The sequence below is a fragment of the Protopterus annectens genome, chromosome 5.part0 (assembly GCF_019279795.1).
Source record: "Protopterus annectens isolate FY-2018-M chromosome 5.part0, PAN1.0, whole genome shotgun sequence".
Classification (NCBI taxonomy): domain Eukaryota; kingdom Metazoa; phylum Chordata; order Ceratodontiformes; family Protopteridae; genus Protopterus; species Protopterus annectens.
In genome coordinates, this window is record NC_056735.1 from 1,346,491,561 (window position 1) to 1,346,518,759 (window position 27,199).

The 27,199-nt window shown below is 42.9% G+C and overlaps 1 protein-coding gene across 1 annotated transcript in view; it reads left to right on the top strand.

The window, feature by feature from the left end:
- Positions 1 to 23,726, top strand: part of SERPINH1 (serpin family H member 1) — a 151,605-nt gene extending 127,879 nt beyond the window's left edge. The window contains exon 5 of the mRNA XM_044071143.1: positions 22,584 to 23,726. Within this exon, the coding sequence (XP_043927078.1) occupies positions 22,584 to 22,886 (303 nt within the window). The 3' untranslated portion in view covers positions 22,887 to 23,726. The remainder of the gene's footprint in view (positions 1 to 22,583) is intronic.
- Positions 23,727 to 27,199: the final 3,473 nt, after the last annotated feature.

Here is a 27,199-nt window from a genome sequence, read left to right on the forward strand (position 1 = left end):
CAGACCCCTTGTCCTCTAGAGGCAGAGGAGGACAAGGTGGGCGCCGGCCCAGTAGCAGAGGGGGACCGCGTAACTTCAGGTCCAGAGAACCTTTCTCTGACAGACCCGCGCAGCAGCCCTGAGGGCTTACCCGGCTGTCCCTCTCTGGAGGCAGTCAGGGGGCAATTGACGGAGCACCTGTGAAATTGGGAGTTCATTACGATAGATCGATGGGTGCTCTGTATCCTATCCAGAGGTTATTCCATCCCCTTCATAAACCCTCCCCCCATTACCAGACGCCTCCCCGATGTACCACCCAATCAGAGGGAGGCAGCTGCTTCAGAAGTGTCGAAGTTGCCCGTACCTAGACGACTGGCTCCTTACCGCCGCCAACAGGCATCAGCTCTGCGTGGCAAGAGATTACGCTCTGACTCTTGCCCAGAGCCTAGGCATCTCAGTGAATCTACAGAAATCCTTTCTTTGTCCCGTTCAGGTCCTGGAGTTCATAGGGGCCAGGTTAGATACCTGTATCTCTTGATCTACTCTAACTTCAGACAGGCTGAGCAGCTTGTCGTTTCAGGTACTAGCCCTTCTTCAGAGTCCTGCTCCAGCGGCGGACTTAGTCCTGAGGGCACTAGGGTCTATGGCAGCGGCGATCGGTCTCCCTTCATGCACGTCTACGGATGAGGGTATTGCAGTGGACCCTTCAAGTTCAGTGGTCGCTATTACTCCACCCGTTGAACACTCTGATACCACTGAGCAGAGTTTGCAGAGTTTGCAAGGACTCCCTTCTTTGGTGGCTCCACGCGTGAGAACTGAGGGAAGGGAGACCCTTTGTGATTCCCCCGCCCCAAGCCACGTTGACCACGGATGCTTTTTGCCTCTGGGGAGGGGGGCATTGTTCGGGCAGAACCATCCAAGGCACGTGGACTTCCCTAGAGACCGCTTTGCATATCAGTGTCCTAGAGATGAGGGCGGTGTTTCTAGCGTTGCAAGCTCTCCACGACCTTCTCCCTCTGGGGACTATTGCAATCCAGACTGGCAACAGTCAGTAGTCTGGTACATAAACAGCGAGGAACCAGGTCTTACCCCCTTTGTCGAGAGGCTATGAGAGTTTGGGAATGGGCGATATCCACCAACCGGTTTCTGGTAGCAACGCACATTCCGGGACGGTCCAACATATTAGCGGAGTGAGTTGAGTAATTCTCACTCCGTACGAGTGGTCTCTCAATCCATCTGTTGCGAAGCAGATCTTCCGCAAATGGGGTTGGCCTCACTGCAATCTTTTTTCTTCTCCATTAAACGCAAAATGCAGCGAGTACTTCGCAATACTTCCCCCCGAAGGGGAAAATCCCAGAGACGCACTAGTTCATGCTTGGCCTCCTGGTCTCCTTTATGCTTACCCCCCTCCCGCTTATGATAAAGTTCATACAGAAAGCCTGTCTGTTGGGGAGCAGAGTTATCCTCATAGCCCCATTCTGGCCTCGCCAGATCTGGTTTTCTTATCTGCGGTCTCGCAGTGTGACTCCTCCATGGATACTGGATCCCATTCCAGACCCGATCTCGCATCCTGCAGGATACCAAACCCCGAACTTGGCAAACCTCAAGCTTGCAGCTTGGTTGATCCAGTTCCACTGATGGCTAGGACTTCCCGGTATCTCGTCTCCTCTGAAGGCCATACTGGTCGCGGCGCATAAGCCGGCTATCAGAAAAATTTACAATAGTAAATGGAAATGTTTCTCCATCTGGGCTAAAGACAAGGGCCTGGATCCATTTACAGTTCCTATTCAGACTATCCTGGATTTCCTGTCGCTCCGTGCCGAAAAATCAGCAAGTGCTTCTACGGTTAAGGTGCAGTTGGCAGCCATCTCCCATTTTCATGTGGGAGATGGCTTAGGGTCCTTGGCATCTACAAAATTATGTAAAACTTTCTTGCGGGGCATCTTTCTTTTGAAGCCGCCTGTGAAAGCTGTGGTACCCCCATGGGATTTGACTTTAGTCTTACAAGCCCTGACAAGTCCACCCTTTGAGCCTGCGGCCTCGGTTCTGTTAAAATTCTTGTCTTGGAAAACTGCCTTTTTGGTGGCTATTACTTCGGCCAAGAGGGTTTCAGAACTTCAAGCACTGTGTATGAAACCCCCTTACCTCATTTTTCACAAGGATAGTGTCCCTCAGGACTAACCTGTCTTTCTTACCTAAGGTGGCTTCAGAGTCAAATATTAATCAATCAATAAATTTACCCGTGTTATTCCCAAATTTTCAGAATAGAGGGGAATACAAATTGCATAAACTGGATGTACACAGACAACTACGTTCTTACTTGCACAGGACTAAGGATTTTCGCAAGTCGGACCAGTTGTTTGTGTCCTTTGCAAAATCAGCCATGGGTAGAGCCATTTCCAAAGTGACCGTAGCAAATTGGATTTGTCAGTGCATAATTCACGGGTATATACCTTCAGGTAAACTGGCTACTATTGGAATTCACGCTCATTCTACAAGGTCTATGGCCACCTCAGCAGCCTTTTGGTCCAGGGTTCCCTTGGACGACATATGTTCAGCAGCTACCTGGTCCTCTTCTCATACGTTCATTTCTCATTATAAACTAGATATGATTTTGAGAGGTAGGGCTTCCTTTGGCTTCGCGGTGCTTCGGAATATCCCTCCGTAAAGGCCACCCAGGTTTGTTCCTAGGTAGCTGGGGACACTGTCCCACAGGTTGCAGAGCAAATGAAGTAATTACTTCAGATAAAGAAGTTATGTACTCACCATAACGTTCCAACTGAGTAGGTACTTCATTTGTCTGCAACCGACCCCCCACCATCCCCCGAACCTTTGTCGGGATCTCTGGTCACCTGAAATTCTCTTGTTAGGGAGTTTAAATCTGGTGTATTCCTCTGTCGAGGTTATGAGTTTTGTGAGGGGGCAAAAATCGATCTGAGGTAATACCGCATGTAGCAGGGGATTATGGGTAGGGGGAGGAGCTAGGAGCTCTGATCTTGTAGCTTGGAAAGCTGCCGGCTCGACAGGTTGCAGACAAATGAAGTACCTACTCAGATGGAACGTTATGGTGAGTACATAACTTCTTCTTTTTTTGCTGTTTGCCTGTGTCTCCTATTTACTCGGCATATCCCTGACAAAGTATGGCCATGGCAACAAGTGTTAAGCTTAATGGGCAGTGCCAGTGCAAAAATAGACTTTTTAATTAAAAATAAACTTCCTCCCTAACTTCTTCCCTACTGGTAGAGAAGACTTGGAAGTTGCCTCCTCTGGTCACTAAATGTGCACCTGTATTGCTCACCAGAGTAGGTGATATTCGTAGCATCATTCAAAATATCTTAAGCTGCTATGCATTTCTTATAAAGTGGGCCCTAATGGTCACCCAGTGGATACTTCCTGTGGTCCCTCTGCAGCAGGTGGAGAAAAATATGCAACTACCTGTTGCACCACAGAGGCCCTGATAAATTCAGTGCTTGGATAGGCCATGTCTACTCTGCATGTCCGAGTCAGGAAAAAAATTGTAGGCCTGTACACAGTCATACCTACTAGGCACTACATGCCATGCATAGGGTAATGTTCATCGTGCATACAGCTGCAGTCATAACAGATGGGTTCTCCTGCCGTCAGGCGGGTCCTCGGTTGGCCGAATTCCAAAGTCTGGGTCTGGCGTCAGTGCGACAGGGGTATAAAGGAACCAGCTGACGCCATTTTCTTCAGTCTTTCTTGCCGCGCGGTGCCCGAAGCAGAAGCAGTTCGCAAGTGCCGGTCGGCCAGCTCCTGAAATTATGAAAATTTTGAAACCAAAGTCTTCTTGAAAGCTAAGTACCCCGTTGGGGAAACTTTTCTTGCCTCAGACCGATGTCAGACAAAGTTAATAATTGTATTTCATGTGGGAAGCAAATACCGCATAAGGATTTCCATTCCCTCTGTATACCTTGTTTAGGCCCAGACCACGACGTCTCGGTCTGTCGCTTTTGTGCTACATTTAACAAACGCACCATTAAGCGTTGGGCGGAGTTCTCCCAGCATTATTTTGGAAAAACATTTAACTATATTATGTCGTCGGATACTCAGACTCCAGTTTTGTCTAAAATACGCAAGGATAAGGACCGACACCACGCCAAAGCCAACTGCACGTGGTCCGGTTCTCAGCGAGGTGCCTACGCAGCCCTTTACTACCGACGACACTATATTGGCGGTGTCTCCTGTGCCCGAGGTCGCAGGTTCCTCGGCCCACACCCCGACTACTGATACTGAAGCCACTCTTGGCATTGAACCTCAAAATGTGGACAGGTCTACCTCCACTCAAGGTGTGAGACGAGCTACACAGGGCCCATCTCCAGGCCCCATGCCTAAAAAGCAGGATCTAATTACTCTTATCAGGGGTTCTCAACCCCCACCGGACAAAAGGCCCAGTGGAGGAAGAATCCCCCTCTGATCACGGCTCCATTATTTCAGAGCACTCTGATGATCAGGAACATTCTTACTCCCCTTTTGAAGACTCTGATGTGGAGGAGTCCATTCCTTCTGTACCCCCCCCCCCCAGAGGATTACTCATTTGGGGAAACTCTGCATACTTTAAGGGAACACTTCCACTGGGAAGGCCAAGATTATTCTGATTCAAAGAAAAGGCTTAGGGAATTTCTCTTACTACCTCAGCACAGGCCTCTGGCTATTCCTCCTGTCTTGGACATCCTAGATGTTTACTCGGAGGCCTGCCTTAACCCGGACTCTCTGCCTCCAGCCCCAGTTAAGCCTGACAGGTACTACAGGGTTCCTGACTTACACCAATTTCTATACAAAAGCCATGCTGCTGACCCAGAAACCATCTCACAGGGCCCCAAGGGAATTAAGGCCTCCACTGCTAAAAATCCATTACCTTCAGAGAGAGATTCCAGATCTTTAGAAAGGTGGGGAAAAAAGGTATATACCTCGGCTACCTTAACCATGAGGGCCTTAAATGTCAGTTCCATATGCTAAAATACCAACAGTTTTTGTTATCACAATTGAAAAGTAAAATGTCACAACCTGGACAACCAGACTTGAAGGAGTTGCAGGATTTGATGCATAGTGCAGAACAAATGGGTAAGCATACCTTACAATGTGGTTTTGATGCTCTAGAGGACTCGTGTAGAGCTGCTGTTATAGGATCAGTCATATGTAGACATGCCTGGCTCGAGGAACAAACCTTGCCTGATCATGTCAAAGCTAAATTACTAGATGCCCCTCTTCAAAAGGATGTATTTGGTACTATTGCTGAGAAGGTATTAAGGAAAATGGAAGAAAAGGCTAAATCAATGCAAACTGTGAAAGATTTTCTACAGGTACAACCCCCACGTTTCAGTAGAAATTGGCCTTCCACAAATTGGTCCTTTCCGTCCACGGACAGACCCCAAAGAGGCAGATACAGGCGCCCGAGGGGCAGAGGACAATCCCAAGGATCCTTTAGAGGCAGACAATGGCAAGCTCCTACACAGAGGTGGTGAGGATAACTCGCAATCATTCAGAAAGCAAGCCCAATGACTTTCCCCTTTGCATGCCAAGCAAGACTCTAATGGCAGCACCCTTAGGAGGAAAACTGGCATTATTTTCAAAGAATTGGCATATTGTCACAAAAGACAAATAGATCCTGGACATTATAAACAGAGGCTACAGATTCATTTTCACACCCTTCCAAAAATGAGAGGCATGCCAAACCTGCCACACAATCAAAGGGGAGAGGCACAAAGGCAAATTACAGAGTTCATAGACATGAAAGCTATTCAAGAGGTACCTACGCACAAACAAGGTCAAGGTTTTTATTCCAGGCTATTCTTGGTACCAAGGAAGGGAAAAGATTGGAGACCTATTTTGGACCTGTCCATCCTAAACACATTTCTACTCGTACCAAAATTCAAGATGCTCACTCTACAGCAACTTCTTCCCATGCTGGGCAAGGAGTCTTGGCTGGTAACATTGGACCTCAAGGAGGCATATCTACATATCCCAATCAGACAAAATTGCAGAAGATCCAGAAAACACACGACCAGCCAGTAATTCACCAGTATCTTGCTTTCCTTTATTTTCAACAATCTGGTACCTCGGCAATTTGCCTTAAAGGATCACAATTAATTCAATACAATCATCACATTTATATATACTCTCATTTTAACAATTAACAAGTTAATCTCCTAATTAATTAAACAATGAAAAAACTTTTAAAAGTGACCATGAACTATCATAAATTTCTGTGATATAATTGTAAATATATAAATAAATAAATAAATGAATGAACGTATATTAAACATAAATAATTCATTAAATACCTAATTCTTGATTCATGCCATTAGGCTTTAAGGTATGGAACTTAAAAATCATTCTAGTTTCAAGCTCCAATAATTTACCTACAACATCATCTCCCCTTTGAAGGAAGGGCTTTCCCAAGACACTAAAAGTTAAACTATTAGAAGACCCACCATGTTTCTCTTGAAAGTGTTTAGCAACAGGGCTAACCAGATTTTGGTTCCTTATATCTTTCAAATGCTCCAACATCCGTACCCTTACCATCCTTTTTGTTTGTCCTATGTACCACATGTTTTCACATAAACATCCCAGAATATAGACCACCCCTGTTGATTTACAATTGAAATGATGTTTAGGAGTAAAATTTACATCATTGATAACACTCGGATTTATAACCTTATCACAAATATTGCAAAAACCACAGGGGTAGGTACCCAACTTTGAAGTCATGATATTCTCTTTCCTTTCAATTAAATTATTATTTAACAATTCCTTAAGATTTTTCCCTCTTTTATATGAAAACGTGATATGTTTAGGGAATAAATGACCAATGGATTCATCCTCACTAACTAGATACCAGTATTTTCTGACCAATGACACTAGTATACCAGAAAAGGCAGTAAATTTCGTTACATAGAAAAGTTTTTCAACTTTATTCTGTTCCATAGTCAACTCTTCATGTCTGGATTCAGAATTTATCATCTCTACTTTTCTTCCAGATAATTTTCTTCCAAGTAATTTATCCCTACATGCTAATAACTGTGTTTTGTTGTAACCTCTTTCACCCAACCTCAACACAACTTTATTCAATTCATTTTCACTAGTGTTACTAGTATGGTCAGAAATTCTCTTAAATTCACCATAAGGTAAAGCATTCAATAGATGATCAGGATGCATGCTTGTCACATGCAAAAACATATTAACTGAGGTAGATTTTCTATAAGGCCTAAATCCTATATTCTCCCCATGTGCAAATAGTGACAGATCCAAAAAATTAATCTGTGTTCTATTTAATTCATAAGAAAAAGAAAGATTGTGCCCATTACTATTTAATACCTCAAATTTAAAAAAATCCAATTATATCTCCCCTACAGATGAAAATAAGAACGCTGATACAATATCACATTGTTACTAAAAACGTCAGTGGGATAAATAAATGTTTTTTCAACCTTTCACCTGCAAAAAATAACTATTATTAAATAAAAAATAATTATGGGTCAAACAAAACTCTAATAAGCTTACCAAAAAGTTAGTTCTTGGCCCTTTACCCAACATATCATAAATGGAATCCAATCCCCATCTGATGTCTGTTTGTATATAATGATTTAACATCTATAGTTACCCAATAAGAGTCTTGATGCCATTTAGTTTTGGATATATACTGTTGATAACATCTTGGGTGTTGGAAATGTGAGCTACTACCCTATGTAAATATGCTTTCAGATGAAAATCTAAAAAAGTATTTACATTGTCCAAAAAGGAACATATCCCCGAGACTATGGGCCTACCAGGTGGTTTTTGTAAGTTTTTATGTACTTTAGGTAGGGCATACAGAGTAGGTATAGCAGGTTTTTAATATGCATTCTACAAACATCTCTGTGTTCAAAAAAGCCCAAACGTTCTCCCTTTTCTAACAAATAATAATTCATCATTAAATATCTTGGTTGGCTCACAATCCAATTTCTTATACTCTTCACCATTACAAAGTAGAATGTCAACCATCTCCCAGTAATCAAATTTGTTCATAATAACCCAGTTCCCACCTTTATCAGCACATTTACATATAAAATTAGATTTGAACTTTTATAATTCTGTCAATGCTTGCCATTCATTTTTGCTTAAGTTGTAACATCTTTTTTCCTTGCAAAATATTTTGTATGCTGTTTCAATTTCCCTAAGAAGAACTTTAAAGAAAACTGAAATGGCAGGTACAGTAATACTGGATGTGAACTTGTTAACATTTTTTAAATATGGTACAATCAATTTTCCATAACCAGTATTGTAAATACTTTCATGGTTTACTTGGGCATCATTTTCACACAACTCATTAAGATCTGACCCATCATAATCATATATAGACAAATTCAAAAGGCTGTCATCTAAATTAGTACAACAAACATTGGGATCAACACTTCCAGAAAATAACTCATCTTCTCTTAAAGTGAACTTTTAGCAACAGCTTTCTAATGAAATCCTTGATTTCAAAATATATATCAGCAAGAGAAGGAAAAAACGTTGGTATAAATTTACTGCCTTTAAACGAAACATTTTTCATATCCTGGGTCAATTCCAAATTAGATAAATTAATACAAATTAAAGTCTCTGTAGCAACATTTGCTTGAATGAAACCAGCTTCACATACCAGTAAATTATTTGAAGCTGTTTCTTCCCTTCCTTCCGTTTCGTCCCTTATTCGAACTGTTCGTATGAAAGGAGTCTCCTGTGTTAGATGAAATTAAAGCACCATCAAGCACTTCAACTGCACTAGCAGTCACTGAGGTATTCGCAAAAGTTACGTTTTTGGGAACATTCCTTTACGATGAAGACGCTGAAGATGCTGAAATGCCTCGTTGTCTCTGACTTGCGTTCCTAACCTTTGACCTGCTGCACACAGGTTCTCATTGCCATGAAAACAGTATGCCAATCTCATAGTCTTTCAAATCACGTATAAGCTTATTCCACTTCCTCTGGATGATCTCTCCCTCTAATTTACAGATTTTCTCATTCACTTTCAAGGTTTGCATCCTATAACAGGACTCCCCCACCACCTCATCCTGTAGATGCAAAATCTCCTTTTTCAACTTTTCATGAGCTCTCAAATTACGTTTAATTAGTGTGAAGCCAGCTAGTGGTGCACGCAAGAGAAGCCTGTTTCCACTCATCTAAGAGGTCAGACTCCTCTTCAGAAAACTGTGTGGCAGGTAATTTATCAATACGCAGCCCCCTCGGAGTAATGTTTCAACTGACATATTTCTCCAAGAGGCGCGTGTCCAGATACAAATCTATTTCTTTAGTCATTAGTCTTTCTAGTTGCACGAACCGCCCGTCTACATCATGATCAGTACCCACGTTCCAGGGATCCATGGTAATATACTTTCTGTCACGCTCATTCATTATATCAGAAAAAAGCATTGTTCCTGACAAAACGCTCTGTTCAGAGCCTTCATTACCTTGCGACATGTGTAATATAAGATTGTAGATAAACTGGTGAAGAAACTGGCGGAAATATATTACAAAACACCTTACTGAGTCAAAGAAAATCCAGAAAACGCACGACCAGCCAGTACTTCACCAGTAACTTGCTTTCCTTTATTTTCAACGATCTGGTACCTCGGCAGTTCGCCTTCAAGGATCACAATTAATTCAATACAATCATCACATTTATATATACTCTCATTTTAACAATTAACAAGTTAATCTCCTAATTAATTAATTAAACAATGAAAACTTTTAAAGTGACCATGAACTGATCATACATTTCTGTGATATAATTGTAAATATATAAATAAATAAATCTTCAAAGGGGAGATGATGTTGTAGGTAAATTATTGGAGCTTGAAACTAGAATGATTTTTAAGTTCCATGCCTTAAAGCCTTATGGCATGTATCAAGAATTAGGTATTTAATGAATTATTTATGTTTAATATACGTTTATTTATTTATTTATTTATTTATTTACATTTATATCACAGAAATTTATGATGAGTTCATGGTCACTTTAAAAGTTTTTTCATTGTTTAATTAGGAGATTAGTTAATTGTTAAAATGAGAGTATATATAAATGTCATGATTGTATTGAATTAATTGTGATCTTTGCAGGCGAATTGCCGAGGTACCAGATCGTTCAAAATAAAGGAAAGCAAGATACTGGTGAATTACTGGCTGGTCGTGTGTTTCTGGATTTTCTTTGACTCAGTGAGGTGTTTTGTAAAATTGCAGAAGATACCTCGGATTTCTTGCAGGTTCAACCCATTATCAATTCTCTGCATTGCCCTTTGGCTTATCTACTGCGCCCAGAGTATTCACGAAATGCCTGGCATCAGTAATTGCCTACTGCATCCTTCAAGGGATACAAATATACCCTTATTTGGACGACTGCCTGATCCAAGTGGACAGCAAGCACATTCTTCTGAAACATCTGGCTTATGTAATAATGTTGTTGAGCTCTCTGGGATACACGGTCAACAAAAAGAAGTCAAGGCTAATACCCTCTCGGAAGATAATTTTCCTGGGTGCCAACTTGGACACAAACACCCAGATGGCCTACCTCACGCCAGAGAAGTAGGGGCAACTAACTCAATACTTCAGAGCACTAGCAAATTGCACCAGGCTGACTGCAAGGAAAATCCTGCAGGCTCTGGGATTCATGGCATCTTGCATCTTACTAATCCCATGTGCAAAGCTGCATATGAGGAAACTTCAATGTTACCTGAAAAACATATGGTCTCAACACAGCCACAGTTTGGAAACAATAATACCACTAATTCCATGTCTGCAAAAGGAATTTCTGTGGTGGGCTCAAGCATGCCAAACAAACACAGGTCTTCCATTCAGCAAGCCTCAAGCAAATCAAGTCATCACAACAGACGCCTCGGACTACGCCTGGGGGGTGCACATGACAGATAGGTGCATTCAGGGCAAATGGTCCCAAAAAGAAAAGCACCTTCACATCAATCAAAAGGAAATGCTAGCAGTAATAAATGCTATTATAGCTTTCAAGGACCTTCTGCAACCAGGCCAACTATTGATAAGAACGGACAACACCACAGTTATGTGGTACATAAACAGGGAGGAACACATTCATACCCCCTATGCAGACTGGCCATGTCACTTTGGAACATGGCCATGGACTTACAAATCGAACTACAAGCACAGTACTTGCCAGGCAAGGAAAACACGCTGGCAGACAACCTAAGCAGAAATATGACAGATCCACACGAATGGAAGTTGCATCCAAAAGTTTTTACAGAAATAATGCAAGCATGGGGAAGGCCAGACCTAGATCTCTTTGCCTCCCACAAAAATCACCAATTGACAAAATTCTGCTCAAGGATTTTCCATCCAAAGGCTTGGAGAGTGGACGCTCTCTCTTACAGTTGGACATCAATGACAGTTTATGCCTTCCCACCTCTTCCTCTGCTGCCCAAAGTTCTATTGAAAACCAGAGCAGACAGACCAAAGATGATCCTCATTGTTCCGGACTGGCCAAGACAACACTGGTACCCACTCCTGAGGAGCCTGACGCATTCCCCACCATGGACCCTGCCTCTAACAGCCAGCTAAAAACACTCAATCTAGCCGCATGGAAGATTCCTTAGCATCACAACAGACCATACTCTCCAAGGAGGTGCAGGATGTCATTTTGGAGGCCAGAAGGCCGTCAACTAGAAAAGCTTACTCCGCAAAATGGAAACGGTTTTGTCTGGAATGAGAAAAGGGGCCAGGATCCTGAGAAACTGAATTTACCTCAAATACTACAGTACTTAGCTGAGCTGCTAAGCAGTGGACTTTCATTCTCCTCCATCAAAATCCATGCCTCAGCCATTTCTGCAGAATACAACACTGATCCACCCTTATTTTCTCACCCTCTCAAGACAGTTCCTCAGAGGGGCTAAGAATCTTAGACCCCCAAGAAAACAACCAATACCTGCTTGGGATCTCAATTTCATCCTGGAAAAACTGACCTTGCCTCCCTTTGAACCAGCTGCCTCATCAGACTTGCAATATTTGTCCTGGAAAAAGCTTTCTTTCTGGCAATTACCTCAGCTCGTAGAGTTTCAAAACTACAAGCTCTCATGGCTGTGCAGCTTTTCATCATCTTCCATCAGGACAGAGTTTCCTTACGAACCAACCCGTCCTTTATGCCTAAAGTGGTATCCAGGGTAGCTTTGAATCAGGCCATACATTTACCTACCTTCTATCCTAATCCTCAAAACAAAGGGGAGAGATTACTACACTCCTTGGATATCCACAGACAACTACGTTATCTGGACAGAACAAAGCCTTTCAGAAAATCAGAACAGCTCTTTGTGTCCTATGCTGTAGGAGCTCAAGGAAAGCCAATTTCGAAACAAACAATCTCAAAATGGATAGCCCACTGCATACGCTTTTGCTATTCTTTTCATGGCAAAACTGTACCTACAGGCATCAGATCTCACTCCACAAGGGCCACAGCTACCTCTGCAGCCTTCCTCAGAGGAGTTCCTACCAAAGATATTTTGGAAGCAGCCACTTGGAGTTCTGTACATACCTTCTCCAAGCACTACCATCTACCATTCTACTCCAAAACTAGAGCAGACTTTGCCACTGCAGTCTTGCAGGGCATCCTGGCTCCTCCTAGTTCCACCTAGTGCCTACCACCCCTTTCTTAGCTTTGGGATTCTACCCATCTGTTATGACTGCAGCTGTATGCACGATGAACATAGTACAGTTTTGTACCTACCATAAATGTAGATGTTTGAGTGCTAATACAGCTGCAGTCCAGGTTTCCCTCCCTCCCCTCTTGGGACAGGCCTATAGGCTAACGCATCCTCATACAACCTGATTGGGGTATTCATTTATGGTGTATTTGCTTGCATCTACTGTATTTTGATTATACTGCATTGCATTATTACATAAATTTATGTATTGCCTTCCTTCGGGGGGCACCTGACATCTGGGGTAAGAAAAACTGAAGAAAATGGCGTCGGCTGGTTCCTTTATACCCCTGTCGGACTGACGTCAGGGAAAGCGACGACAACCGACGCCGGACCTAGACTTTGGAATTCGGCCGACCGAGGACCCGCCTGATGGCAGGAGAACCCATCTGTTATGACTGCAGCTGTATTAGCACTCTAACATCTACATTTATAGTAGGTACAAAACTGTACTTTTTGGAGCATTGTGACATTATTGTCCAGTTACATAATGCAGCTATGAAGCCTGACTGTGCTACTATTCACTGGCACTGCATTACTGTTAGAGTGCTCACATCTCATAGTAGTGTGATATGTGGACTTGCATAGTAGCACAATGCATCTGAACTGTAGCATGGCCAGCCTGCCTAATAGCACATTGCAGTTATCAGTAGTGTGTCCAGCCATCACAATGATTGTGCATTTGTGCTTATGATTTTCCAGCCCAGGAACAGGCAGACATAATCATTCTAGCGAGGACTAGTAATAAAAATTCTTCCCCTTAAAGCTGCTTTTCTGAAACAACCACTTTTCATTTCATTAGCATAACTATGGTGCTAGGAGGCCTGTTTTAGTGCAGTAAGTAATGTGGTTACCATTTTGTTGGAACCACATAAGCAACATCAGAATTATCATGTAGGGACTGTGCAGCATACAGGCAATCCAACTTCAGAAAAAACTACTGGTGATCTCCCAGGACTGCAGTGGTTACGCAGAGTGGCACAACACAGACAGCTGTTTGCAGGGGAGCACAGCAATGGGCAGTACAGACATGAGCATTGTAGCATTCATGTCAGGGTGTGGGTGACATTGGCAGGGTAGAGGGTTCAAGGCATGCCTGTTTGCAAACTGTAAGAGGGGAGCGCCCTGATAGACCACAGTGCAGGGCAGGAAAGCAAGCAGCACTGTGGGGAGGTATTATAATGGGGTATAGTGAGTAATGCAGGGTAGAAGGCAGTTGGGAGAAATTTGAGGGTGCATGGGTTAGGCCTGAGTTTCCAGCTATGTAGGGTCTGCTGCAGTGCATCAGTTGCACACAGACCACAAAATATACTATTGTGTTTTTTGCTGCCTAAATTCCATAGGTCCCGCTCTGTGTTTGAAGCACAATACACGCCATACTGTTGTGATATACATAGTGCTGCCACACAATGACATGTTCTACATGTTGGCAACCTAAGAGCAGTGAGGGAGTACTGACAGAGATAGGGGCCTTTCTTGCAGACACACAGTGACTTCCATTTTTGTACTTACTGGTGTACCAGTATTGTCATGGGAATGATGGAATAGCAACATCTGGAAGAGTTCACTGAAGCAGTCACAGAGATGATACTCCAAGTCTTGCACACACCCACATGGCAGATGGGACCTTGAAGAGCAGTGCAGACAACTTTCTTCAGCAGATGTGGCAGGGACCAGTTCAGGAGTTGAATGGGCAGCTTAGCACATTAGTAAGGTGCATTGCAGAGTGACCAGTATGATTCTGCATGCAAAAACACAAAGGATAGGAAGTAATAAGTTGGCTAAAGTGGGTGTACCATCAACACAAAGGAATCTCTAGAGTCTGAGAACATATGGTATCTCTGTCTTTGGAAATTGACAGAGCCTTCATACATGGCAGTGATATGAATGGGGGATCAGCCTTGTGATTACTGTTTAGGCAACTGTAGGGGATTCACCAGGTTAGTATGCACATGTCTGTACCATAGAGCACTGCCTCACTAATAAGACTGCTGTACCTATCCACATATCTGCCCTCCATCCTCCATGTATATCAGGGATGCAACAGAAGCAGCTTGCACTATAAGAAACCTGTATCAAAGGCTGTGTTCTCAATTTAGCATGCAATAGTGTATGTGAACCACATGGTGGTGGGATGGTCACTGCCACATACATATCTTCTGCCTGCATATTCACAGGTTTTACTGGTGGAGGATCCAGTGTAATGGGATGGGATAAGTCTGGTGCTTCAAGTCAGTGTCTGTATACCAACATAGACCTTGCCAACAGTGTTGACAGTAGAGGTCACACACGCAGCAGCCAGTGCTGATTTGACTTTGAGGGGCTAGATGCATATCCGGCATTACCTGTGATGTCCTTCAAGGATGCATCTGCAGTCATAACATATGGGTTGTCCTGCCTCAGGCAGCCCTTCGGTCGGTCGGATTCCAAAGTCTGGGTCTGGCCTCTGCTGATGTTGCACTTTCCCCGACGTCAGAGCGTCTGGGGGTATAAAAGCATCAGCCGACGCCATTTTCCTCAGTCTTTCTTGCCGCGTGGTGCCCGAAGCAGAAGCAGTTCGCAAGTGCCGGTCGGTTAGCTCCTGTGATTCAGCTACCGAAGACTTCGAAAAAGCTAAGTACCCCATTGGGGACTCTCTCTTGCCTCAGCCGATGTCAGATAAAGTAAATAATTGTTTAACTTGTGGGAAACAAATGCCTCATAAGGATTTCCACTCTTACTGCCTCCCTTGCTTAGGCCCAGACCACGACGTCTCGGCCTGTTCAGCCTGTGCTTCCTTCGACTAACTCTTAGACGTCGGTCGGAGTTTGCAGAGGAATTCTTTGGGGCTACTTTTGCATATAAGATGCCGTCAGAGACTCCGACTTCGCATTTTGTGAAAAAACGGAAGGACAAGGACCGACACTCGCGGCCCGCGGTTTCGGCTGAAACCACTGTTAGGCCTACCGCGAGTGTCTCTGTTTCGGCCGAAACCGAGTCCTCGGTACTTCCTTTAACCGAATCCACTCAACCGACCACCGCGGCCCTGGAGGCCCCGACTGAGTCGGCTACTGAGCTATCTACTGAAACCAGTGTCCAGGAAATGTAGACGCCATTCCTTTGGACAAGTCTACTCCTGCACGTGGTGCAGCCAGACCCCCTGCTTCCATGTCCATTAAGGCTTTTTCCAGGGCTAAAGCTGCTAAACTTGCTAAAGCTTTGCCTCCCAAGACAACCTCTGAGACCTTCTTCTAGTTCTCAGATCCTCAGCCTTGCAGAGGATCTTATCTCTTTAATTAGAGGTTCTCAGCCTCACCCGGACAGAGGCTCTCAACCACCACCAGACAAAAGGCCCAGGACTGAGCCCTCTGACCAGCACTCTTCAGATGAGTCTACAGATGGATCTGTTGTCAGATCACCAGGAGGAGGCTTATTCGGCCTACGAGGATTCTGATGCTGAAGAATCTATCCCTTCGGCCTCCCCTCCTGAAGAGTTTTCCTTTGAGACACTACACTCTGAGAGAACATTTTCAATGGCAGGGTCAGGATTTTTCTGATTCTAGAAAGAGATTAAGGACCTTTTTACATTTACCTTGGTATAGGCCCTTAGCTATACCTCCTGTTTTGAATGTTATTGATGATGTGTACAATGATGTTAGTACAGCCCCTGATTCTCTCCCTCTGGCTCCTGCCAAACCTGATGGATACTACAGGGTCCCGGATTCTCATCTACATCTGTACAAGGCCCATTCTGCAGACCCAGATACTATTTCTCAGTGCCCAAAAGGGGTTGCAGCTGCCACTGCCAAAAATCCTCTACCTTCTGAAAGGGAGTCTAGAGCTTTAGAGAGATGGGGAAAGAAGGTATATACTTCTGCAACTCTTTCCATGAGGGCATTAAATTGTCAGTTTCATATGATACAGTACCAAGAGTATTTGTTAGATGAATTGCATAAGAAGCTTTCCTCTTCTGAACCCCTTGACCGTAAATCCCTTCAGGATCTGGTACATAACTCACAGCAGGTTAGTAATAATTTTTTGCAGTGTGGTTATGATGCACTGGAAGCTTCATGTAGGTCAGCTATGACTGGGGCAGTTATTCGTAGGCATGCCTGGTTGAAGGAACAATCTTTACCAGACCATGTTAAAGCTAAACTCCTGGATGCTCCAATGGAAAAACAAAAATGATTTGGTTCCTCTGCTCAGGAGGTCTTGAAGTTTGAAGAAAAGGCAAAATCTGTGCAAACAGTTAAGGATTTTCTGCAAGTACAACCACCGAGATTCAGCAGAAACTGGCCTACTAAGAATTGGTCCTTTCCAGACTCGGACAGATCCCAGAGGGGCAGGAACAGGCATCCCAGAGGTAGAGGGCAAGCTAGAGGCTCCTACAGAGGCCGTCAGTGGCAGCCTACCAACCAGAGAGATAGTGCAGGAACAGCAACAACTACCACACCTGGACAGACTCAATGACTTTCCTTTGATTCCGCCGACCAGGGCTCAATTGGAAGCACCATTGGGTGGAAAGCTTTCTTTATTCTCAAAAAACTGGCATTACATTACAAGGGAAACATGGACACTGCAAATAATAGACAAAGGATACAGGTTCCACTTCCACACTTTGCCAAGAAGAAACGGAATGCCAAACCTGCCACCAAATCAGAGGGCAGAGGCTTTAAAGCAGATCAACAACTTAATACAAATGAAAGCCATAGAAAAGGTACCTCTTTCAGAACAAGGCCTAGGATTTTACTCCAGATTATTTTACTCCAGATTATTCCTTGTTCCAAGAAAAGAAAATCAATGGAGGCCTATTCTCGACCTGTCCGCACTGAATACTTACTTCATTGTGCCAAAATTCAAGATGCTGACTGTACAGCAACTTCTTCCCATGCTGGGCAAGGAGTCTTGGCTGGTGACTCTAGATCTCAAGGAGGCATACCTGCATGTCCCTATTCGGCAAAGTTGCAGAAGACACCTCAGATTTCTTGCAGGATCAGAGCATTATCAATTCTCAGCATTGCCCTTTGGCTTATCTACTGCGCCCAGAGTATTCACAAAATGCCTGGCATCAGTAATTGCACACTGCAGACTTCAGGGGATTCAAATCTACCCATATCTGGACGACTGCCTCATACAAGCGGACAACAAGAAAAATTTGATAAAGTACTTGGACTATGCCATCCACCTATTACAGGCCTTGGGATACACAGTCAACATCCAAAAATCAAGACTTGTTCCATCCCAAAGGATAACCTTTTTGGGTGCAGATCTAGACACAACCACCCAAATGGCCTTTCTCACAGAAGAAAAACAAAAACAACTTCCGGATTACTTCTTGAATCTGACAAGACAAACTCAGCTAACTGCAAGGAAAATCCTGCAGGCCCTGGGTTACATGGCATCCTGCATAATTCCGATTCCACAAGCCAGGCTGCATATGAGAAAATTACAATGGTACCCAAGGAGTGTATGGTCTCAGCACAGTCACAGTTTGGAAACTTAGATACCAATCATTCCTTGCCTTCAAAAGGAATTTCTGTGGTGGGCTCAAGCCTGCCAGTCCAACAGAGGGTTGCCTTTCAACAAACCAAAAACAAAACAAACAAATCACCACGGACGCTTCAGACCGAGGATGGGGAGCACACATGGAGGGCAAATGTATCCAAGGCCTATGGTCTCAAGGGCAGCTGCGCATGCACATAAACCAAAAGGAAATGCTGGCAGTGATGCACGCAATCAAGGCCTTCAAACCTTTCCTCCCGCAAGGCCACCTGTTAATAAGGACAGACAACACCACAGTCATGTGGTACATAAACAAGCAAGGAGGCACGCATTCCTACCCTCTATGCAGGCTGGCCATGAATCTATGGGAACTATGCTTGAAACTCAATATCCAACTACAGTCCCAGTTCGTGCCAGGGAAAGAAAATGCACTGGCAGACAGCTTAAGCAGAACTACCATGGATGCTGCACCCAGACATCTTTCTACTCATAACACAAGCATGGGGAAAGCCGGAGATAGATCTGTTCGCCTTGCCCCACAATCATCAACTGAAGACATTCTGCTCAAGGACATACCACCCACAAGCTTGGAGGGTGGACTCTCTCTCTTTCAGCTGGAAAGCTCTAAAAGTCTATGCCTTCCCACCTCTCACATTAATGTCCAAGGTTTTACTGAAGATCAGGGCAGAACAGCCAAGAGTGATTCTGATAGCTCCAGACTGGCCAAGCCAGCACTGGTACCCACTATTGAGGAGCATGTCACAGACGAAACCGTGGCCTCTCCCCCTATGGCCACTTCTGACGCAGAACAATTTCAAGATCATGCATCCCAACTTGAAAACATTGCAGCTAACTGCCTGGAAAATTCCATAAACCCCCCTCAAAATAACTTATCACAGAGAGTAAAGGACATTATTATGGAAGCTCGCCGCCCTTCCACAAGGAAGACATACTCAGCAAAATGGAAAAGGTTTCTCATTTGGAACACAACAAAAGGCTTAGATGTGACAGTGGCGAGCATGGCACATATTCTGGAATACTTAGCAGAATTGTTCCACAATGGCCTGTCCTATTCTTCCATTAAGATTCATGCCTCAGCAATTTCAGCAGAATACAATGTTGATCCACCTATCTTCTCGCATCCTCTCCTCAGGCAATTTCTGAGAGGAATCAAACATCAATCCTCCAAGGAAACCACCTTTACCTACTTGGGATCTCAACTTCGTGCTGGAGAAACTAACACTTCCTCCCTTTGAATCAGCAGCATCGGCGGAGCTACAGTTTCTGTCTTGGAAAACTGCATTCCTTCTGGCCATAACTTCAGCAAGAAGAGTATCTTTGTTACAAGCTTTAATGGCAGTACAGCCATTTCTTATCTTCCATCAGGACAGAGTTTCATTGAGAACCAATCCTACTTTTATGCCAAAGGTGGTATCTAGGGTATCCTTGAACCAAGCTATTCACTTGCCTACATTCTTCCCAAATCCACAAAATAAAGGGGAAAAACTTCTACACACTCTGGATATACACAGACAACTACGCTACTACTTGGACAGAACTAAAAGTTACAGAAAGACTGACCAACTCCTTGTAGCATATGCTGCTGGGGTACAAGGAAAAGCAATTTCCAAACAGACAATTTCAAAGTGGATAGGAAATTGCATTCGATTTTGTTACTCCTTTCATGGAAAGACTGTTCCTGCAAACATTAGGCCTCATTCCACGAGGGCCACAGCCACCACTACAGCCTTCCTAAGAGGGGTGGCTACCAAGGACATTTTAGAAGCTGCTACATGGAGCTCCGTGCATACATTTGCCAAACATTACCATTTACCTTTATACTCCAGATCCAGAGCAGGTTTTGCTACAGCAGTCCTGCAGGGTATCTTAACTACACCATCCTTTTCTTAGTACCTCCTCCCCCAGATTGGCTATGGTATTCTACCCATATGTTATGACTGCAGATGCATCCTTGAAGGACATAGTACAGTTTTGTACCTACCATAAATGTAGATATCCGATAGGTATGCATCTGCAGTCAGGTTTACCCTCCCTCCTTCCCCTCTGTGGTATGCCTAGGGTGCTTACCCCTCCATTAGCTAGCTGGGGGATCTATTATGGTGTGTTTGTTTGTATGTATATAATATATATATATATATATATATATATATATATATATATATATATATATATATATATATATATATATATATATATATATATATATATTTTGGAAAATGTTTGGAATTTATTGCATTCCTCCAAATTTGGCCTTCCTAGAGGGCATCTGGGGCAAGAAACACTGAGGAAAATGGCGTCGGCTGATGCTTTTATACCCCCAGACGGTCTGACGTCGGGGAAAGTGCGACATCAGCCGAGGCCAGACCCAGACTTTGGAATCCGGCCGACCGAATGGCTGCCTGAGGCAGGACAACCCATATGTTATGACTGCAGATGCATATCTATCGGACATCTACATTTATGGTAGGTACAAAACTGTACTTTTTAGTGCCGCACAGCCTGCCCATGTGTGCCTGACTCAAGGTATACATGTCGCCCACAGATGGCAGCAGAGAGTGGTGCTGTTGCCTGAGTTTTATAAACACAGCTACAAACATGTTTCTCCACTGTGCAGTCGCTAGTGTGATTCTAGGCCATTCACTGACTTGATGCCACTCACTCTTGGCTTCATCAGTGGACGTGCAGTCTGTAATCCAGCCACAGACGGATGACATTTACGTCATGACAGTCATACTGCTGCATGTATATGTGAGGAGCTGTATGACAGCCTGCAGCACAGTGACATGGCATATAGGGACATAAAGCAGATGTGCCTGCTGAAGGCAGTGGTAGCCTACTTGACAAGTGGTGTAGCCATGAAAATACTAGTCATTGGCAGTGCCAGGGGCTGGATGCATGGTGCACTGTCACAGGACAGGTCTAAACAGTTGTCATGCGATGTTGAGACTCTTGCTGTCCCCACTCTTCATAGCTAACTGAGGACAAAGGATTTGTCTAGATATCTAGGATACTTTCTCTTTGATACCCTCCTAAACTGTAGCAAGAGTTGTGAGGTAGATACTTGCAAAACTTCAACGGTGGTCCCTGTCAGATGCTGTCAAATCTGTACTGAGGATATTTAATGCTATGCAGACCTTGGTGTCCGCTGGGATAGGCATTCCATGCATCTCCTTGTGTTTCCATGTGATTGCTGTGCATGCCTAAGAATCCTTTAAGGTGTGTTTATTCATATGGTTTTCGTCGACAGTCTCCTAGTCGTAGAGATAACGACATGTTAAGGACTGGTCGAGGCATCTAACTGGAGGGGATACTTCATTGCAAATATTGGCACCAAGGACATCCACTAACAGATGTCGGTTGGCTCTTAAGCATCTGTTATCACAGTAGATGATTTTACAGTAGAAGATACTGACATTTAGACTAGCTGATCGGTAGGACTAGTCTTTTTAGGTTTACGCATTTTTTTAATCAGTTTGCCATATTTGATTTCATTTGCATGTGTAGTGCAGTTTGCATGTTATGTGGTCACCTGCATGTGGTGAATGCTGTGTTAATTTTCCCTCAGCCTAATCACACACTATGTGGATCTCTGAATCACCATGTCCTTGCACATCTCTATTAACCATGTTGTATTGCATAATGAACCGATTCTTCATCTAACTATATTGCTTACGACCTCTGGCCTCAACACTGCTAGACAAGTGTTATTTCCACAGCAGAACACACCCTACCCTGTTGGACAACATTGCTTTTTTACTTGCCATAAATTGTCCTTTGTGTAAATTTTTTTCAAATTTTGTGAAGATTCTCCCCTTGTAAGTCTCCTTTCCTGCTCAGGAGAAGGCTACACATCTTTAGGGCCATATGCACATGCACAGCTCATTGCATGTGGCTTTAATAGATGAACTTGAGAGTTGCATTTTATGCAGGTCTTGAGCTGAATTTCTGGAAAAGAAATAGGAAGCAAGGGGTATGAGAGACTTAGCTGAGTAGTTGTACACTGGATGAGAAGGGTGGTATGGTTCAAAGACACTGCATTCATTGGGCAAGAGACAAAGATGTCACTAAAGGAGACACACTGGAGAGTAGCAGGTCCTTGGCAGACTGAAGTGGAATTGTTGTTGACAGACTTGGGACATGCCCTACTTGAAAGGCTTTTGGAGCTGTAGAGTAGTGTCAGATGCACTGTTGCACTGCATTTTATTACAGGGGTAGATTGATCCTGTGACAGAGAAAGAAAGGGTGATATAGGTAGGGCAGCTGTGACAGAGAAAGAAAGGGTGATATAGGTAGGGCAGCTGTGACACTCTGAATTTGAATGTCAGAAACCTTACCCTCTTTATTTCAGAAGCAAATGTGTAGCAATTAATGTTGACCTTTCTTTTGTTTTTTGAAACGTTTCTGTAGAAAAATTTGGCAGAACTTGGTTTGTCTGAAGCAGTGGACAAGAGCAAGGCTGACCTGTCCAAGATGTCTGGAAAAAAAGACCTTTATCTAGCGAATATGTTCCATGCAGCTGCACTGGAATGGGATACAGAAGGGAACCCATTTGATGCCAGCATCTATGACCGTGAAGAACTGAGAAGTCCAAAACTCTTCTATGTTGATCACCCATTTTTCTTTATTATCAAAGACAATAAAACAAACGCTGTCCTTTTCATTGGTAGGCTAGTTAAACCAAAAGGAGATAAAATACGTGATGAGTTGTAGTTCTATTTTAATTTCTTTGTTTTCTTACGAAGAACAAAATTATAAATATTACTTTTTTTCTGTTGAAATGTGGTGTAAATTTACCTCAGAGTGTCACCAAGACCTTCCTGTGGAGGGTTATGGTTCCCCAGAGTGGCAGTGTTACAAAACGAATTTGTCACAGTTTTTACAGGCAGTATTTTGATCTAAAATAGTATTATGTCTGTTCTAGTGTTATCTATCATGGCAATGCCATGAATGCACTGACTGTTTCATTTCAAGTGATCTTATCTGTGACATTTTATCTTTGATAAAATGGTTTAACTGTGCTTTATCATCAGTCTGGAATTCATCAAGTCTGGGCTAGTATCAGTGAAATTTGGACCAAAGGCTGGCAAGAGCGTTGCATGCATAGTCTACAGCTTGCTTACTCCTGTTTTCCAGAGTTTAGTTTATTTACTAATTTCTTATTTTGAAATCTGTGTGAGGGGTAAGTTTTTGTACCATCATTTTGTTTGATTGCTTAGAAAAAGTATACCAAAGGTTAACACTGACTATCCAGGAAAAGTCTGTTGTAGTGTTGCAAGCTTGTTTAAGGAAATTATCTTTAAGCTGGTAATGTGTATTTTAAATGTGGGGAAGTTACTTTCCAATTGAGAGTGCAAAATGGGGCAGCAATGTTGTTTCTTTGATTATGCAGTACAGTGTGTGCACTGAAAATGTTCATTATTATGCACCATTAGGATTGTGGTCCAAACTAACTGATTTTTATGACTCCATGTGTATGGATGTGTTATTGCGTGTGCAAGTGCTGGCTGATCTGTTTTGCAATAAAATGCATACAGCAAAAAAGGAATAAAATAAGGTTGTGTTTGTTTGGTTTGTAAAAACAATGTTTAAGTTGTGTTGCTTTTTCCTCTTTGCTAACAAGGTTTTTGTTTCTATACCAGAAATGTAAAACTGGAGCTCAGGGATAATGTTGGTCAGATTGTGTAATACTGTGTTATTACTTTGTAAAGTGAGAGTGCTGATGTCTGGGAACCATTTGGCATAACCCAAAATGTTTGTTTGTACAGTTTTTATATAGTTTTTTTATTCAGGTTTGTAAAGTTGTTTTTTATACAAGTTAAATTTGTCTGCATGAATAATGTTGTATGTCTGTTTAATATTAGTGATGTCCTCTTGTGAATTATTTGAAGGTTTGAAATAATGTTGTTGAACTATACACATCTCTTGTTATAAGAATTCTGATTTTTACAACATTAGTCGCAAGAAGCCAGATTTATATTTGGATGCTTGGAAAATACAGGTTCGTATTCATAGTCCCAAGGATTGTACTTGCTTTGGGAAGTCATCCATACCTGATACTATCATATTGACAGCACACCCCTTAGAGTTGACCCAGTAGTCAGGGACTTGGGGACACACACAGGTAGTAATCTAACCTTTGATCATTATGTGTCTGCTGTGTTGAGGAAATCCTTCTATGTTGCACAACTTATAAACAATGGTATGGCATCTAAGTCCGAGAAAGTCATTGTTCCATCAGACCTATCATTGAGTACAATGCCCCCTTTGGTATATACCTAACCAGGCATATCCAATAACTGAAATGTCCACAGAGGTTCCTCACTAAAAGAATACATGGTGTAAGTAATATGTCCCATGCAGGTTGCCTCAAGGCCCTATCCCTGTATTCTGTCTCTTATAGGTTTTGAGGGGCGATTTATGCCGGGCATACAGGGCATTGTCAGGCCTCACTCTGATAGACCTCCTGCATAGCCACAAAACAAACAGTACCAGAATTACCCATTCTACAGACTTAAACTTTGCCTGTGATATAAATAGGACCTGCTATAGAGATAGGTATGTATCCCAGAGACTGCACAGTCTATGGAACAGGCTCCCCATCCATTTGAAGCAGAGGTCCTCTCTAATCCAATTCAAGTGTAACTTGGACAATTGGATGGGAAACCAGTAATTCATCCCTGGTTTAGCACCTATGTCTCTAATGCAAACGGGTAACCTGTAAATGGTTCATCTCCCAGACCCATGCTTACACTTATCAAGGGTGTCAGAACTTGTCAAAGATTTGGGATGCATGGCTAGGCTTAAAAAGGCCCTTGTAGTCGTTAGCCTAGTAAACACCTATGACCTTAGCCTAATAAACACCTATGACCTTATGAACATGTATCTATGCAGAGAGCAGCTACAACTATCTGAAAATACACAGAGCACCAGCTAATTGCATTAACTATGATAAAGCAAAAGCCTGCACGAATGAATGCCCAGTTTTTTATAGGTTCTTTAAATGGATAAAAATGGTTTAGTTATGTGTGGATTCATCCATTTAATGTGCAGGTCTTTCGGCTGTTGTGGAAGTTGTGAATAAGCATGTGACTGTGAAAACCTGTATATGCTACTTGTGGGCAGTTGAGAAAGTATCATTCAGTGCAGGTACCAGAATGTGTCTTAAAGAAAAAGGTTATGTCCTGACTGTAGGGGGTGTCCTTGTCTGGACACCCTGATTGATTCTTGGTATGGTGTGAAAAGGAATATAGAATGGCGGTATGGTGTGAAAAGGAATATAGAATGGCTAGAAAATGGGAGACTGAACACAAGGGGCACACAAGGAAGACCTGAAGAGGGTTGTCCTACATAAGGTGGGAGAGGTGGGGTTACTATATTTTTTGTCAGTAGAACACCCCCCCCCCCCTTTGTGAGAGGGAAGTAGGAAGAAAGATATAGGAAGTGTGTGTAGGAGAGAGGATTACGTGAAGGTGTTGGTGCTGTTTTCAAGCTAGTGCAGAGTATTTTAAATCTGTCCACTGCCTTATGAACCTGCAGTGGAAGACCCCAGTGGTGTAAGAGAAAAGGTCTTTGGTAGCTCGGTGGTATGAGCTGACCAACGTGGCAAGTCTTCACTTGGTGAAGATGATCTTGCATGGACTGAAGCTGTTTCTCCACTGCATGGTCCCTAGATTCATGGATTGTGCGACTTTCCAGGCTGCACCATGCCAAGGGGCCCAAAGGACCAGAGCCACCACACTGACCCAGTGACATCCTGGTTTGGCAGAGGAAAATTAAGAACAGCAAAATAATGGGTATAGTTCCCCATACTAAAGGGGTGGCTTAAGCCACAAATCTATGGGCTAGGCTTGTAAATGCCCTCGGGCAGATAGCCTAGTATGAACCTATGAACCTATTCCTTGACCTTGGAGGCACATGCTTGGGCTGTGCCTGACATCCCTAGACCTAGACTTGTGGAAATAACATAAAACAGAGAGAAACAAAAAATGGAAAACAATAACATAAAGAGAGGGAGGGAAAGAGACAAAAAAAATGAAGAAAATGTAATCAGTATTTGGTGGCAAATCTATTTTTTGTTGACAGTGCTCTCTCTAAGCAACTAGTAAACGTGTAGTACAGGAAATGTTACTGCATTTTACAATGAGTAATTTTACAAAGTAGTAATTCTGTGGTAGTTCTACTCTGATTACTGTTCTACAGCTGAATAACTTTATTAACAAAAAAAAGACATACTGCCTTCATTTTATTTGCTGCAGAATGCATTGCTTAATCAAAAAAAAAAAACTAATATTTTTCTGTATTAGCGAGCACCCTCCGTAATCTTGCTAATTCTCCTTTGTTTACAATTGTGAGCAGTCTTGATCTCCTTTTCAGCTATGGAAAGAAAAAGGATGTGTAGTTTACTGTAGTATCTGCGTGCATACCTGTGGAATAATATGACGTGATGTAATGGATACAGTCATTACAGTACTATAGGCTTTGATAGAGTAAATTCAAAGGGCTACCAGTAATAACTGATGTCTTTGTATTTACTGACTTTTTGTGTGTTTTCCACAACTAAATGTTACAGGATGGCTTGCGTTCCTGTTATTTGATACATTTACTGGCTGCAGATTGTTTGGTGGGGGGTGGAGTAAAGCTGAACTAGTGCTGCATTCTTGTTAATGGCAAATGGAAGCATCTCTGTTAATGGCAAATGGAAGCAAGTTTAACAAAAAAAAAGCTTTTTACCTTAACTCTAATCTGCAGTATTCCTTTCAGAGATTACCTGTTTTCCTGACTTAATGGTAGCAAACATAGCTGTGAGGCAGTTGTACTGAAGTGATTTGAGCAGTTCAGCCTGAAAGAACTTGTGTACAGGTCATTCATTTGCTGGTTTGCCCCCTACCCCCACTGTGCTTAAGGTGTGGTGGCTAGCTTTGGTCAGCCATTTTGTATGTGCATCGACTATTCTGAAAATATATGGCATAATTTTCAAATGCACAAATTTCTTACAAAACTACCACAGTAGAAAATGATTTCTG